At 42.6% G+C, this 15,474-nt stretch overlaps 12 protein-coding genes across 12 annotated transcripts; 9 read left to right on the top strand and 3 right to left on the bottom strand. All coding sequences in view use genetic code 12, as the record gives it.

Annotated features, from left to right (window-relative positions):
• Positions 1–617: 617 nt before the first annotated feature.
• Positions 618–1,373, top strand: PGUG_03536 (uncharacterized protein; the record flags this gene model as incomplete). Its single annotated transcript, XM_001484105.1, has 1 exon — positions 618–1,373. One exon carries the CDS (start codon positions 618–620, stop codon positions 1,371–1,373), a length of 756 nt encoding a protein of 251 aa, XP_001484155.2.
• A 233-nt stretch (positions 1,374–1,606) lies between these two features.
• Positions 1,607–2,281, top strand: PGUG_03535 (uncharacterized protein; the record flags this gene model as incomplete). Its single annotated transcript, XM_001484104.1, has 1 exon — positions 1,607–2,281. One exon carries the CDS (start codon positions 1,607–1,609, stop codon positions 2,279–2,281), a length of 675 nt encoding a protein of 224 aa, XP_001484154.2.
• A 28-nt stretch (positions 2,282–2,309) lies between these two features.
• Positions 2,310–3,341, top strand: PGUG_03534 (uncharacterized protein; the record flags this gene model as incomplete). The annotated part of the gene is made up of 1 exon (XM_001484103.1): positions 2,310–3,341. One exon carries the CDS (start codon positions 2,310–2,312, stop codon positions 3,339–3,341), a length of 1,032 nt encoding a protein of 343 aa, XP_001484153.2.
• Positions 3,342–3,344: 3 nt separating this feature from the next.
• On the bottom strand, positions 3,345–3,998 carry PGUG_03533 (uncharacterized protein; the record flags this gene model as incomplete). The annotated part of the gene is made up of 1 exon (XM_001484102.1): positions 3,345–3,998. One exon carries the CDS (start codon positions 3,996–3,998, stop codon positions 3,345–3,347), a length of 654 nt encoding a protein of 217 aa, XP_001484152.2.
• A 102-nt stretch (positions 3,999–4,100) lies between these two features.
• PGUG_03532 (uncharacterized protein) lies at positions 4,101–4,454 on the bottom strand (the record flags this gene model as incomplete). The annotated part of the gene is made up of 1 exon (XM_001484101.1): positions 4,101–4,454. The coding sequence occupies one exon, from the start codon at positions 4,452–4,454 to the stop codon at positions 4,101–4,103; it is 354 nt and encodes a 117-aa protein (XP_001484151.1).
• Positions 4,455–5,139: 685 nt separating this feature from the next.
• On the top strand, positions 5,140–6,378 carry PGUG_03531 (uncharacterized protein; the record flags this gene model as incomplete). The annotated part of the gene is made up of 1 exon (XM_001484100.1): positions 5,140–6,378. One exon carries the CDS (start codon positions 5,140–5,142, stop codon positions 6,376–6,378), a length of 1,239 nt encoding a protein of 412 aa, XP_001484150.2.
• An 11-nt stretch (positions 6,379–6,389) lies between these two features.
• On the top strand, positions 6,390–6,857 carry PGUG_03530 (uncharacterized protein; the record flags this gene model as incomplete). The annotated part of the gene is made up of 1 exon (XM_001484099.1): positions 6,390–6,857. One exon carries the CDS (start codon positions 6,390–6,392, stop codon positions 6,855–6,857), a length of 468 nt encoding a protein of 155 aa, XP_001484149.2.
• Positions 6,858–7,095: 238 nt separating this feature from the next.
• CSE4 (centromeric DNA-binding histone H3-like protein) lies at positions 7,096–7,584 on the top strand (the record flags this gene model as incomplete). The annotated part of the gene is made up of 1 exon (XM_001484098.1): positions 7,096–7,584. One exon carries the CDS (start codon positions 7,096–7,098, stop codon positions 7,582–7,584), a length of 489 nt encoding a protein of 162 aa, XP_001484148.2.
• A 472-nt stretch (positions 7,585–8,056) lies between these two features.
• PGUG_03528 (uncharacterized protein) lies at positions 8,057–9,271 on the top strand (the record flags this gene model as incomplete). Its single annotated transcript, XM_001484097.1, has 1 exon — positions 8,057–9,271. One exon carries the CDS (start codon positions 8,057–8,059, stop codon positions 9,269–9,271), a length of 1,215 nt encoding a protein of 404 aa, XP_001484147.2.
• A 175-nt stretch (positions 9,272–9,446) lies between these two features.
• Positions 9,447–10,856, top strand: ARP9 (Arp9p; the record flags this gene model as incomplete). Its single annotated transcript, XM_001484096.1, has 1 exon — positions 9,447–10,856. The coding sequence occupies one exon, from the start codon at positions 9,447–9,449 to the stop codon at positions 10,854–10,856; it is 1,410 nt and encodes a 469-aa protein (XP_001484146.2).
• Positions 10,857–10,951: 95 nt separating this feature from the next.
• On the top strand, positions 10,952–13,147 carry PGUG_03526 (DNA ligase (ATP); the record flags this gene model as incomplete). The annotated part of the gene is made up of 1 exon (XM_001484095.1): positions 10,952–13,147. One exon carries the CDS (start codon positions 10,952–10,954, stop codon positions 13,145–13,147), a length of 2,196 nt encoding a protein of 731 aa, XP_001484145.1.
• A 70-nt stretch (positions 13,148–13,217) lies between these two features.
• On the bottom strand, positions 13,218–15,287 carry SCT1 (bifunctional glycerol-3-phosphate/glycerone-phosphate O-acyltransferase; the record flags this gene model as incomplete). Its single annotated transcript, XM_001484094.1, has 1 exon — positions 13,218–15,287. The coding sequence occupies one exon, from the start codon at positions 15,285–15,287 to the stop codon at positions 13,218–13,220; it is 2,070 nt and encodes a 689-aa protein (XP_001484144.2).
• Between the last annotated feature and the right edge of the window lie 187 nt (positions 15,288–15,474).

Below are 15,474 nucleotides of genomic sequence, written 5' to 3'. Positions count from 1 at the left end.
AGTTGAACTTGAGTCTATGTGAGGTTATTCACAAAAAATAGGAAAATGTCAAAATTTTGAAGATTTTGAGAATTTTGACAATTTTAGAATTTTCATAGCCAGTGATCTTACACATTTTAAAATTCACACATAAAATACCATGATTTATGGTTTTATTTGGATGGTGGTGATGGAGGAGGAGGAGTAGGAGGAGTAGGAGGAGTAGTAGGAGTAGTAGGAGCCAATTGCCCCGACCCTATGGTTACTTTATACGCGTCTCTTTTTTTTTTTGCAACCATGGTTGCAAATTGAGAAAGAGATCAATTTCTTAAATTCTCAACTTCAAAACTTAGAGCAAGGGAGAAGAAGAAAATACTCATTAATCGGACTCTTCTAGATTACTGAAGCTACACGTACGAATAATAATATTATTGAACCTCAAGTAGAAGAAGAAGAAAAGGCTACTGAAAGCATATTTGCACACCTTGCGATCTGCCGTGATTCTGAATACATAACTTTTAGGGAGAATTCCTTGAAACTGGAGCATCAGGAGTGGTCAATTGCTGACCACATCTATACCAAGGGCGAATTGCTCGAAGTTCTTACACCTCGTCTTCAAGAGCTGACAAAAAAGTCAAATGGTGTCATGCAGAAAAAAATTGAAACAAGTGCTTTTGAGATTGGAAGCCATGGATTACCGTATTGATGAGCTTCGTAAATCCAATGATGCGAAAGACGAGTCCCTAAGAAAGATTTTGCTGGTCATAAAGATGGAGCGCAGCGAGCAGAGGCACTATTTAAAAAGCCGAAGTGTGAATCGGAATTACGTGGAAAGTTATAAAACTCCGAGTGGAAGTCTTACAGATCAACAACCCAAGAACGGAGCTCAGCATACCTCTAACAACAACAGAAATATACCACTGACGGCTCGAGAAGAGGAAGAAGAGAGGTCTCAGAGTAATTGCCAACTAGCTATTCCAGGTGCCGAAAGAAATAGCAATAATGAAGATAATAACTTGCTGTTTCTAAAACGGTCAGGGATGATGTCTAGGGGCTTGCGTACTGTAGTTGATTTGGTGAAAGAGTGGTACGAAGGGCAAGATTCAAAGCTTTCTGTTGTTGAAAAAGATCAAATTCTTGGTGCCAAATGGAGAACGAGCACCTATTACCGTCGGAAAAGGGTGATCTTCCTAATCGAAGCTAGTTTGAAATTACCAGAATATGGAGATTTGACCACTCGCCAGTACGCAGAATATCTTGATACCTATTTAAAGCAGAGCAACTTGAACTTGCTGCAATTCACCTTAAAGCTTTCTAAAGGATGTACTCCAGACACCGAAAATTTCAAAGAGATCAATTGTGCCATTTCAGAATTAATAGCTCATAACTCTTAGCCAGCCTATAATATAAATTGCTATGACCACCAAAAATTCCTTCTTTCCATAGTAATTCAGTAATGGTGTAGTACTTGTACGGGTGTAGTGGTTTGAGGAACACCTCAATGCACCCAAGTAAATTAGCCATACCATATATCCAAAAGTGCGACAGTGAGTATACAAGGCCATACCAGCAAAACTTTCGCAGTCGATCATTTTTATTATTAAAGTGATACATATGTCCTTGCACAATGGCAAAAAATTCTGCTAAAGCCGGCAAGAAAGCCTCATCGCCAAAAGTAGCCACTAAGGCTTCCCCTAAGGCTTCTCCAAAACCTTCTCCAAAAGCTTCCCATAAGCGTAAGAAAAAAACCACTTCTCCCACTAATAAAAATAGCATATATCATGACACTCCAATCTACGATATGCTTCATGAATTCGAAAAGGCTCCCCATCAATGGGCTGCTAGATACATTTTGGTGCTCACTGCTATTATTTTACGAGCCGCTGTAGGCTTGGGGTCATTCCTGGGACAAGGACAGGGTCCTATTAATGGTGACTTTGAAGCTCAAAGACATTGGATGGAACTTACTATTCATCTACCCATAAGTAAATGGTACTTTTACGACCTACAATACTGGGGGCTCGACTACCCACCTTTGACAGCATTCCATCTGTACGTTTTTGGCAAGTTGGGTTCGTTCATCGACCCGCAATGGTTCGCTCTTGACACTAGTAGAGGCATTGAAGATGCGGGAATCAAAACATTTATGAGAATTTCAAGTTTACTCAGCGAATTGGTGCTCTACATACCGGCACTATTTGGTGTCATATCTCTTATTGGAAAGCAACTTCGAGTGTCGAGAATGGACCAAAATCATTATAACTTGTATTATACTTTGCCAACCTTCGTTGGTATTAATTGATCATGGTCACTTCCAGTACAATTCTGTGATGTTGGGATCATTTCTCTTCTCCATATTGGACTTGCTTAAAGAGAATTATATACTCTCAGCCGTGTGGTTTGTGGTTTGCATTTTTTTCAAGCAAATGGGATTGTATTATGCTCCGTTCATATTCGCATTCATGCTTGCCAGTGGCTTCACTAACTACTATGATATCCCAAACCCGCTGATCTGGAAAGTTGCTCGTAGTTTTAACTTGAAACAAATACTATCTATCGGATTTGCAGTGGCATTGACCATACTTGTGATATTGCTGCCATTTTTGTTTGTCCCTGAAAAAGACCACTGGCCAATTATACAACAGATATTCATCAGGGTTTTCCCCTTCCAACGTGGATTATTCGAAGATAAGGTTGCAAACTTTTGGTGCGTCTCCAATTTGTTGGTCAAGTACAAGTCGATTTTCTCGGTTCCAGAGTTGACGAGACTTTCACTTGCAGTGACTTTAGTATCATTATTGCCTCCTTGTGCAATCATATTCTTCAAAAGAATCTTCAAGGAGTCCTACAGCAAGAAGGCAAGCCCTAGACCACACGCAGTTCCTGTTTTGCTTGGTTTTGCTGCAACTGCGTGGAGCTTTTATTTGTTTTCGTTTCAAGTGCACGAGAAAACGGTGTTGGTTCCTCTTCTCCCCACTACGTTGTTGTACTTGGTCAATGATCTTGACTGGTTTGCAATCGTGTCGTGGGTCAACAATGCTGCAATCTTCAGTATGTGGCCTTTGTTAAAAAAAGATGGCTTGGTTTTGCAGTACACTGTCCATGTTCTCTTATCAAATTGGTTGTTGGGTGGATTTACCTTTGACATAAGGAAAAATCTCTTGATTCCTAAGCGGAATAAGCTTTGGCAGCTTATCATTGGCCTTTCCTATGCATCGATGACTGCCTTTCATGTCATTGATAACTTTCTCATTCCACCAGAAAAATACCCTGATTTATGGGTCATACTCAACTCTACCATTGCGTTTGGTATTTTCTCAATAACTTGGATCTGGTTATTATACAACCTTTATATTCACTAACTACTAATCTAGGACTATATCGTTATATGTTGCATTGACGATCGGGACCCTAGAGCTCCAATAAATGGTGCTCAACAAGTCAATTACCTGGCGCCGTTCGTCATCATTTAGCCCGTGCATCACATCCCTCACCTTGTTGCGACTTTCCTTCAATGTCAAAGCCGAAAGAATAGTGAGTACTATAAAGAAGATAACCATAATCAAATAGAGACCAAGAAGGATGGTCCATTTATTCCATGTTGGACCAACAATAAGTGATTGAGCTTGCTCCAATTTTGATGGGTTGTCTGAACTATGCCTCACAAGTAGCGGATTCACCGACTCTGGTGAGATGCTTTGGCCTTTGTCTGTTCCAATTCGATCCGATTCGAGTGACAATGAACCGGGAGAAATGGCATTAATATGACGTGGGATTGGCATTGGTGGAGAACCTGCGTCCTTCTTTTGTTGTTGGGGCAGCGTGGGGTGTTTAATAACAGTATCAGTGTCGCTGCCTTGAAGGGATTCGATAAAAGTGGGATCAAGTGTTCCCCGGTCGCAAGGCTGACTGTGTAAGTCTGGCAACGAATTTCGAGCTGCCTCGAAAAAACTGGAGGATGTGATTGCAGACGTCGACTTGGTCCGAACACGGTCCGAAGAGTCATCGGCTGGGTTCATTGCGTGAGGTGTTTGTAAATGCAACAAAATGTTTTAATCGATTTACAAAGTCGTGAGATTTGGAGGTACAAATGCAACTGCGAAAGATAGCTAGCTATATAATTATCTTGCCTTACAACATCCGAAGAGAATATTTCCACAGAAAGTGGCAGCGGTAGTCAAGCAACCTTCTTCATCGGCGGGACAGCAGCTGTCAAACAACCCAAAGCATGCACTACATTCCACACAAAATTCAGTGCATTCGTTCTCGGGTTCAATTCTGCCACTTTGCTCACCAAAGCTTGTGGTATCGGAATCCTCCGACTTCCGACTTGGGTCCCCAAGCATCATCTCTTCTTTAGGTGCTGGTTCTGAAGATACTGTATTATTTGAGCCCGACTGTTCTCCATTGGAAACAAAATCTTTCTTTTCTTGGGCGGGAGTATTTGGTGTAACCTTGAGCTCTGGTGTTGACATGACTTCTATAATGGTGGACAATGATATATGATTAATGATAAACTCCTGATTAACTCCTGATTAATATTTAATGTGGTTAAGTCGTTCTAGTGAAATAAACTTTAAAGTTTTTGACAGGTTTTTCAGTTTGTGTTTAGAGTGGAGGATGTGGTAGCGAGTAGTAACAGCTGGAATAATACAGGGAAGTTCAAACTAAGGGGCCCTTACTGTTGCTCCATAGACAATAGATCTAGATTTTTTCCGTCGCATGTTGTGGGCGGAATGCATATTGACGTGAAGAGCTTATGCAGGGGTAACGGGCACCTCATGGAAAATGGGGTGAGGGTTTCTCAAATTGACTGAAATTTGTACAGCAAATTAAATGGTAGTCAATGCACATGTGTACCAACTTTCAGCCTTTTTTGTGGTCTGAGTGAACATTTAGCTTACCCTTTCTTTCTGCCCTGATACACCATGTATGCACTTTGCGCGCAAGTTTGTCCCTGCATAGATTATAGCACGGCTGGCACAAAACGGCGCACTAAAGTTTGCCTAGCTTCTAGGTGTAGGATTGAGAATTTGGCGGCAAAAAGTCGGTTTATTAATGGCTGTATAATCCTTCGACTTGGTATTAAGTCTCCTTCAGTATATGCAGGAGCGCACCCATTTTATCCTACTCCACAATAAATCTTAGTAATCTGTCTTCATGTCTGATGAGAAACTACGAACTCTAGAGGCACGGTTTCCGCAGTTTGAAAAGTCGGTTTTGAAGGAGATATACGATGCTTGTGGCGGATCGCTAAATCAAGTTTTGGAATTGCTTTCTGGAAGTGCTCCAAAGAGAAAGAAGACCGGTTTGGGAAAGTACCAAACGTCGATTACATCGATATTTGGAGGTGAACATACTGAGAAAAGGAAACCAAATGTAACTGTACAAAATAAAGCCATACAGCTTTATACCCCAGAGGATGTGACGGCTCATCTTGGACCCTATGTGAGTCTACATCGCAATTTTTTACCGGTGGATTTATCCAATCTGATATTGGAATTTCTTATGAGCAAACGAGATCGTTTGGCTCCGAATAAATTTTTTCTATTTGACAACTGGTGTGTTGCAAACCACTCGCTGGGTTTGTTCCATGACCGCAAGTATAAAGACGAAAAGTATCAGCAGTTGATCTACAATGGTAAGAGCCATACCAAAATCAATCAATTTGACGAAGAATTAAGTCGAGCCGCTACTTTTGTCAACGAGTTCATCAATGAGAAAATTATACCGTATTCAACTCCTCTTCCTTTTCAGAGCAAAGAGAAATGGACCTGTGATGTTTGTGTGGTCAATTACTATGAACATATGTCCAATAATTTGGACTGGCATTCGGACCGACTATCTCACATTGGACCCCACAATTATATTGCATCGATTTCACTTGGGGCCACGAGAGAGTTCAGAATTAGAAAGAATTACTCTCCTTCACAGCTCTATGCCATACAGGTGCCACACAATAGCTTGGTAATCATGCACCCTGGGTGTCAAGAGGAATATCGTCATTCTGTGAATGCGTTGCGAGCCTCGATCCAACTGCACCCTATCAGTGGAAATGGTCGTTTTAACTTGACATTCCGGCACTATAGAGAAGATATCATACAGAATATCCCCAAGTGTAAGTGTGACATGGCAATGACTTTACGAAGATCTTTCAAGACAGTAGAGGCTAGAGGAAAGTACTTTTGGACTTGTGAGAATAAGTACCAGAATAAAGACTGTGGGACTTTCTACTGGGCAAATTTCAACAATTTGGAGGGAAAACTTATTGCAGAAGATGATAAAGACGTTTCAATATGGTATTCAGAGCACGATGTTGAAAAGGTCACCTTTGTCAAGCAAGAGAGCGCTGTGCAGGAAAATCTGGTGAAAATTGTAAAAAGCGAAAACCAACTCTGAACAAATCACAGATGTCATTCACAAATTTGTTGGAAAAGTACGATTTCAAGCTTGCCCTGGCTTCAGAAGAGTACAAGCAACGCAGAAAATATCAGATGGCATTATTCATGGCGTCCGGTGCTGCGACAATATTTGCGGCTAGATTTGCTTTCAAGTCAACTATGGCACGCCAGTATGTTCCAACACTTTTCCAGGGGAACCATCAGCCGCCAACCAGCTACAACTTTACCACTGATGCAGCGGTGGCTGTGGGAACAGGTACTGTTTTGTGTGGTAGTGTTTCGTCAATGATCATTTTTGGAACCTGTTGGATGATGGATGTCTCAACATTCAAGGAGTTTGGCTGGAGAATGAAAACGGTTATGGGAGGCTACGAGAAGCAAAAGCAGTTGGCACAGATGCCTTTGGATGAGGAGAGCGAGATCATCCAGAACGGTCTTAACGACATTTTGGAGGGCAAGTACGATGACATTGAGTAAGTCAATTGCACACCACAAAGCTTTGACAAACAAAAGTACTGCTTTGAGGACTTTCACCAAACTTTAGGCTCGGAACTACTGAAGTCTATTCTTCTTGTTGCAAGTGGGTGTTATGTCATCGCCTGCACACAAGCGTGGCTGGTCGCCCATTTAGGAAAATTAATGAGGAAATATTCACGTCAAAAAACCTTCCCAGTGGTCTTCCCCTTTTTTCTACCAAACCATCCTCGCATAGCCAATGGCTCGGGTACCTACAACAAACCGTCTCGGGCCAGGCCTGAGTCTTGTCAGACGCCCCAATTATGAAAATCGTTCGGGCCAATCTTCGCCTGTCGTACGACCAATTCAGAGACAAAGAGAACTTGGACTTTACAGAAATCAACCAGGTGATCCTCCCACTCGGACTACACAGAGCACTGTACGCAAGCGTAGATATCGTCCCGGAATGAAAGCACTCCGTGATATCAGACAATTTCAGAAAAGCACAGAACTTTTGATCCGAAAACTTCCATTTGCTCGACTAGTCAAAGAGATCGCCGAAGAATTCATCGGCGCAAATTACGGTATAAGGTGGCAGTCCCATGCCGTTTTAGCACTTCAAGAAGCATGCGAGGCGTTCTTGGTTCATCTCTTGGAAGACACAAATTTGTGTGCAATACACGCCAAGCGTGTGACCATCATGCAAAAAGACATCCAGCTCGCTCGCCGTATTAGGGGCCAGTGGTAACCGCAGAAAGGTCACAGAAAGAGGGGTCTTCGGTTGTAGCCTGGAGAAACCAGGTGATAGTGAGCGGCCGCCGCTGACATAAGCAGGCATTAAATATGCGGCGGTCCCTTATGGTGCATAATCTCGCGGTACCTCACTTATGTAAGCTTCCATTCTGGGTTAACAATCAATACAATGACCAAGTAGACAATACTATTGTGTAGTTTTTTAGGTCAGGTTATTGGACACCGATTTGTTCGTCAAACGAGTCATTCTCTTACACACGAGAGTTATAGGGGCAGAGTTTGTCTGTATAAGTACTATCGAACCCCAGATCAACTATATCCCTACCAGTTGAGATTTAAGGTTCAGTCACATGGCTAAACGAAATTTGGAGGTGTTGTGAATTTTAGTAAGAAATTTGAACTCCTAATTCCAAAGCATCGGCTAAGCTTATAGTTAATCTCTTCAGTGGCCGATTTCGGTTTATAAGATGGCGACGGTCACAGCGTCAAAGAAGAAGCTTGTGTACAAGCAGGGCCCGGACGGTGTATTCCGTCTCAAGAAGGTGGACGATAAGGATGGAGACGGGGCAGCGGGAGGCAATTCGGCAAAAAAAGGTGTTAATGACTACCTCAATGAGCTCATAGGATGTGCATATGAAGTGCAACTGGACCTCAATGACAAGCCAGTTGATCTGGCCCCACCCAGTTCCAGTAAGCCGCCTCCGCTACAAACTCGCCATACTTCACCAGCAAACCCCAATACTTTCACTCCGAATGCGAAAAAGGCAAATTCAAAAAGGACAGTTCTGCCCACTTCCTCCGATCACTCGATCGAACCCGAGCTTCCCCCGCCCGTGGTTCAAATCAAATCAATGGTTGGACTTCATTTTCACATTCCCAGCTTTTTGTTGGGCGCAGTCTCATCTGTTGTTCTTGTTCACGTTTGGCCACTTCTTGCTCACTACACTGTAATAGCCCTAGGGTTCGCCAAGCTTGGTGTGTTATGGGGTACAGTTTTAGGTGTCATCTGCTGGTATTGTGGTCTCATCAAGATCCAGGACGCTTCTACATTACGCCAGCTTGCTCGCAACATTTCCTCCTACGTGCGTCCATTGCCCACCACAAATCAACCCAGGCAAGAGAGTCCGGAGTATGACTCAGAAGACATGATGAGCGTCGACAGTGATGTAGCTGTTGATGAACTGAATGGGCAAACAACAACGCCCATACCTCCAAAGCAAGTTCGCAGAAATACCTTGACTCGTGTTACACCGTTCAAGTATTCATCACCTCGAGACAAATACTCCTCGAACCCTGAACTTCCTACTGACAAGAAAGTTGCCCCCAAGTTAAACCGCGGTTTCACGACTGATCCTAGACAATATTCGAGGAGACATTCTTCCGGTGTCATCCCCTCTAGAAGTAGACAGAATTCAAGTCAATCGCTTGATCTTATGCGGCCCAGAACAAACACCAGCCAGGAGCTGTCTGACTCGGCTAGCTATAAGCATAAAAACCTTCCACCAGTATCAGATGACTTGCCTTTCATCAACGAAGTCAAACTAATCTCCCATGAAGAGATGGCTGGCGGTGCTCCAGACATTCGTCGCCTGGATACGATGATGAGTAAAAAGTCAATTTTGGGTACCACGGCCAACTACAACAAGTTTCTTGCAAATGTGCAAGATGACGATTTCGATTAGACGTAAATAGCGTACATAATAATTCATCCCAACTTGGTCTTTCGCAGCCATTTACTCTTGATGTCTTTGGGTATTCGCACGCCAAAATTTCGTGAACTGTTTCTGTTGACAATCGAGTCTATACCACCTCATCAATCCATTCACATATTATTCCTGAGCACGAGACCAGTTCACCATGCCTTTGTTTAGAGAGGAGAACTTTCTCGTAATACACGTAGGGTCTCTACATACTATTTTCCTGTTTGGACTTCAGGACTCGTTATCACCACCTCAGTATAAGGTTCCATCGGTCGTTTTCCAGGCAGAAAATGGAGAGTATCATTCTAAAAATGAAGAGGGCAAGTACAAAGAGATAAAACCTGTTCAAGGAAGTCGCATAGTTGACTTGGAAGCTTTCCAATACCTATTGAATATTATCCTCCAGAGTGTGATTTCTCAGAACCCCATTATCACCATCAGTCAAATACCATTGCTCTTGATAACACCATCTTTGGCGTGGTCGAGGTACCAGGTGGAGCATATAACAAAGTATGTCTTGGAGACTCTTGATTTCAATGCTTTTAATGTGATCGATATTGCTTTGGCATCTAATTTCGCCATGGGCTCCTCTACAAGTTCATGTGTCGTCAATGTTGGACGAGACAGCGTTCAAATAATGCCGGTAGTGGGAAACCAATGTGTGAAGTATGCTGGAAAGTATATTGCCGATGTTGGCGGGAAGCTGGTCAATGAAGAATTGGCTGCGCTTCTTCCTAAATTGACCGCAAACCAGATCGAAGCTCTCAAGACTTCGGGAATCTTTGAGGTGTTAAACGACGAGGAAGATTCCTTCTACTCCTTTGCTGACTTGAACCGAGTAAGCGAGGGAAATGAGGAAGACGATAATTTCGACATTGCCAAGTTGGTTACCGAGTCTTCTTCAGAAACCGCTGCGGTCGCCAATGGCGAAGAAAAAGACGGTGAGGCGGCTGATGCGCCATCGAAACAGAAGAACAGAGAGCTTGAGTCCAACTTTTTCTTGGACCCGGACACAAAAGAGAAAATCTACGTTGGAAAAGAACGGTTCCAAGGCTGTAAAAGCTTCATTAACACCATTGCCCATGCCATCTACACATCTCTCTTATCTATTCCCGACCTCGAAAAGAGACAACAATGTTACGATAACTTGATATTCGTGGGCTCCACGTTCAAAATCCCCGGGTTGAAACATGCTTTACTTATGAAGCTTACCGCTGACTATCTTGTGCGGCCTGCTAACGACGTTTCCAACAAAGAGAAGTCAAAGAATGTTAACTCGGCAATCTTGGCTTACCAACAAGCTGAGGAAGTAAACGACTCTAACGAAGGTTTTAATGTTGTTCAGGTTCCTGGATCAATAAAGCTTGCAAAACATCCGGAATATTTTCCAGAATGGAAGCTACCAAAAGAGAGCGGTGGATCCTGGGAAGATGTCTATTTTCTTGGAGCAGAAATCTACGCCAAGCAAATATTCGGTGGAAATTCCAACCACGGAGGAGAGATGTTTGTCGATTCAGAGGTGTATAAGTACAAGGGTCCACAAGCCATATGGGACTCAGCGCTATAGAATACCTAAGCCATGTATTATTTGAGAAGTTGTAGAGGTGCGAAGTAAATTTCACCTGTCTCACGACGCGACTAACACATATTTATCCTTCTTGTATGCTCCGGATTAGTATCCGTTGCTTCAATCCCAGACAATATATCCGTTTAATGCCACAACAGCAATCAATTGCCAGGTTCTTCGGAGGCTCAAATGTAACGAAGCGCAAACTTGATGAAAAGAAAGATGTAAAGCGAATTAAAAAGGAAGATATAAATACCCTTATTGATGAGAAAAATGGGACCCCTGAGGACAAATCTTCCCCTGTTGAAAGCGGTGAGCCACCACAGAGCCCCGAAAAAGCTGCGTCTGCTCCAACCACAAAAACCGAAGCATCTAAATTGATAACCATGACTGATAACGAAGCCAAGAAACATACTAACGAGACGTTAGGACCAAAAATTCCTTACGCTAAGCTTACCGAAGTGTTTGAAAAGATTGAGGGAGAATCTTCCAGATTGGCAATCACCGCAATTGTTTCTCAATTCTTTCAGGAGATATTAGAGCAATCTTCACCTGATAAATTGGTCAAGATAGTTTATCTCTTTATCAACCGCTTGGGTCCAGATTACGAGCCTGACCTTGAGCTTGGTTTGGGTGAGACGTTACTCATTAAGGCAATCAGTGAGTGTTATGGAAGAGCCCCTGCTAAGATCAAAAAGGATTATCACGAAGTTGGGGATTTGGGAATTGTTGCACAAAAGTCGAGATCAGGCCAGCCCACAATGTTTCGTCCTACTTCATTGGACGTGGACACCGTCTTTGAAAATTTGACCAAGATTGCAAAATTCTCGGGCAAGGATTCTCAGGGAAAGAAAATTGGCATGATCAACAAAATGCTTACTGCTTGTGATCTCAAGAGCAATGAGGCTAAATTTTTGATACGATCCTTGGAGGGCAAACTTCGTATTGGATTGGCTGAAAAAACTGTATTGATAGCCCTTGCTCAAGCATTTGTCAACCACGAACTATCTTCCAGTGGTAAGAAGATAAATCCGGAAAAGCTCACATCTGCGGAAGACATTGTTCGTGAAGCGTTTTCAAGAACTCCAAATTACGAGGTGCTAATCAAAAAGGCAGCAGAGTTTGGAGTGTTTAATCTCCTTGAGCATTGCAAGCTCACGCCGGGCATTCCCTTGAAACCGATGTTAGCAAAGCCCACCAAATCTATAAGTGAAGTCCTCGACAGATTTCAAGGTGAAGATTTTACCTGCGAATACAAATACGATGGTGAGCGAGCCCAAGTACACTTATTGGAAACAGGAGAAGTTCGCATATACTCCAGAAACTCTGAAGACATGTCACAAAGGTATCCTGATTTGATTTCCATTTTGAAAGACTTTGTGAAAACTCAGGCAGAGGAAACAAAAATCACCTCAATGGTACTCGATTGTGAAGCTGTTGCGTGGGACAGAGTTAATAATAAGATTTTACCGTTTCAAGTGTTGTCTACCAGAAAGCGGAAGGATGTTGATGAGAAAGATATCAAAGTGCACATTTGCTTGTTTGCATTTGATTTACTATATTATAATGGAGAACCGCTTATAACGAAGTCTCTTGCTGATAGACGAGAGATTATGCACAAACATATCGATACGATCGAGGGTAAGTTTCAGTTTGCTACAGCCAAGAACTCTTCTAATCTTGATGAGCTTCAAGCATTTCTTGACCAGTCGGTGAAGGATGCTTGTGAGGGACTTATGGTGAAAATGCTTCATGGTCCCGACTCATATTATGAACCTTCCAAGAGGTCTCGTAATTGGTTAAAGTTGAAAAAAGATTATCTTGCTGGAGTTGGAGATTCCTTGGACTTGGTGGTTATTGGAGCGTATATCGGTCGAGGTAAGCGTACTGGTGGCTACGGTGGGTTTCTTTTGGCATCGTACAATCAAGACACAGGTGAGTATGAGACCACATGTAAGATTGGAACTGGCTTTTCAGAACAGGACTTAGCAGATCTTCATGCCAAGCTTTCACCAACTGAGATCAAGCAACCAAAATCTTACTACGTCTACGATACAACGAATTCAAATGCTGTGCCAGATGTCTGGTTTGAGCCGACATTGGTATTTGAAGTTTTGACTGCCGATTTATCGTTGAGTCCAATCTATAAAGCAGCTCATCATGAATATGGCAAAGGTATATCGTTACGATTTCCAAGATTTTTGAGAGTTCGAGACGATAAAGGAATCGAGGACGCTACAAGCTCTACTGAAGTTGCTGAATTTTATGAGAGGCAGGCAAACATGAACTAATAATATCAGTCTAATGCATTACAATTGAATTAATTAAATTAAATTACATATTATGTAGATTACATTGATATTAGGTCTCACCCTGTGTGCGTCCTTGTCTGACTTGGTTCTTGATCTTGTCACTGAGCTTCATTTTCTGTGTCGTCCTTAACGCATCAGAAGGCTCACGGCGATGTTTGGCGTTGGCAAAGTTCAACTCTAGATGAGAGTTATTTCTCGAGTACGCAGGTCGATTGTCCATGTTTCTCAGGTTATAATCATCAGCCATAGACGCTGTCAGATGAAAGTTGGACTGAGCTTCAAGTTGTAAATCAGGGTTCGAAGCGTTCATATGCAAGTGATAATCGGAAAACAATGGAATATTACTCAAAGAGTTTTCAGAATTCACATAAGAAATACCGTCGGAAATGGAAGAGACTTCCTCATCCTGAAGCGAAAGCTCTGTGTCGTTGATGGACGAGGAGGATTCGCTTTTGAGTTCCATGGTCTTTGTAGCGGCTGCTTTGTGCTTCTTTGCAGCCTTGCGATTGCGCATACGTCTATTACGCAACTCTTGAGTCTTGCGTTCTTCTTCTTCATCACTATCGATGTAGCCTTCATTAGCATACAACTTGTCACGAATGTGCAATAAATTGAAGTCATCAGGAAATAACTCTGGTCCGTAATGATTAACGAGGTTGGTGATTTCCTCTGCCAATTCTTTGCGCATTATCTTCAATTCACGAATGGATGAACCAGATGTTAACGAGAGGTAAAGTGGTCTCATAGACTTGAGTAAATCGACACCTTGTTCACCAACGAGTAAAGCGGCGTATGTAACCAACACGCCTAGCATATACAATGCAAACCAAATGGATACAAGTTTGTAGTGAAGAATGCCATAGAAGTAACAGTAAATCGTTCCCACAGTTGCATAGAAACTGTATACTAGAGGTGCAACACCCATGGCTATTAAAATCTTCCATGTAGCAATGACATCTCTACCTCTGATTTTCACAGTCGAGTTGGCAAGAGCGGTGGCCCGTTTGCGACCTGAAACTATCTTTGAACAAATAAACACAGGCGAAAACAAAATGGAACCTGGTAAGGCAAGGAGAAATAAAAATATCATTTTGAAAATTCGGAAAAGAAAAATGGGCAAAACTCTCAACTTGTTTGACTCGTCACACTCCTCAACGTGATGATCAGGGAGATATAACAGAGAGAGAAGCTTGTTATACTTGATAACTTTTTCTCTAATGTCTTGAATTGTTTTCTCGTTCTTATAGGTCTGGTATCCAAGAACCAACCGGCGGTTCATTTCCACAACTAAGGGAATAGGAAGATACTGGGCAAAGTTACCAGCGTACAAACGTCTTGCTGCTTGAACCATCATAAGGGTCTCATAGTCTTCACAAGTTACGGTGACAGCCTTCAAGCCCGTAGTGATGATTTCAAGAAGTTCTTTGACAGACTCACGATTAGTTGATGGATTTGAGTATTTCTTCACAAGTTCTCTTGGAATTTCAATGGGATGGCCAAACTCAACTACTGCTCTGGATCTGAATTTGTGAGCATTGAAGTAGTTCATACCACATGGTACAATTGTGACGTTACATCCTGGGTCATGCTGCATAGCACCAAGAGCCATGATGGCTACTCCAGCTTTGAGAGGAAGAAGGTCCGTTCTATCATGTGAACCACCCTCAGGAAAAATACCTATACAATTTCCATGCGAAAGGTGCTCGAATACTCGTTCGTAAACTTCTTTTTGGTCCACCTTGTGGGCAGCCTTAAAAGATGTGCCCTTAGTTAAAAGAGTGCGAATCTGCTGAGTGTCTTTAAACTCTTTTCTGATGACGAGTTCGGTATCGGAGCGCACCTCCACGACCTCCGAAGCTCCAAGCGACTGTGGCAAGGCAATAATGCCCTTTGGCGAGCAATCTTCCGTGAACTTGGTGCCAGTTCCAATTACGAGAAGGCGATCATTATCAAGATCAATCTTGATTTTTCCCCTTCCTGGCTTCAAATTATCCTGGGCTCTGACAACAGGAATAGACTGCTGGACTCGAGAAAAATGGCCAATGAACTTTTGGCGATAGGACTTGGCAGCGATCAAAAATGAAATCCGGCGATTAGCCTCACGCTTCACTTGGTTCATAAGAACCACACCATCCACAAATTGGTTAGCATGCGGAGCCGCCACAAAGATCACTGGTCCAGATCTGGGGACTCGGAAAGCACCCCTGGTTTACACTTCCCGGAAAAAATTGTTGACAATTGTGGCCACCTTTCTATCTGCTGAAGGTCGTAGAAGAGTTTATTTAGGTGAGACTATAGTCTCAGCT

This window comes from Meyerozyma guilliermondii, genomic scaffold, assembly GCF_000149425.1.
Source record: "Meyerozyma guilliermondii ATCC 6260 scaffold_4 genomic scaffold, whole genome shotgun sequence".
NCBI lineage: Eukaryota > Fungi > Ascomycota > Pichiomycetes > Serinales > Debaryomycetaceae > Meyerozyma > Meyerozyma guilliermondii.
This window is presented reverse-complemented; position numbering and strand designations above follow the sequence as displayed.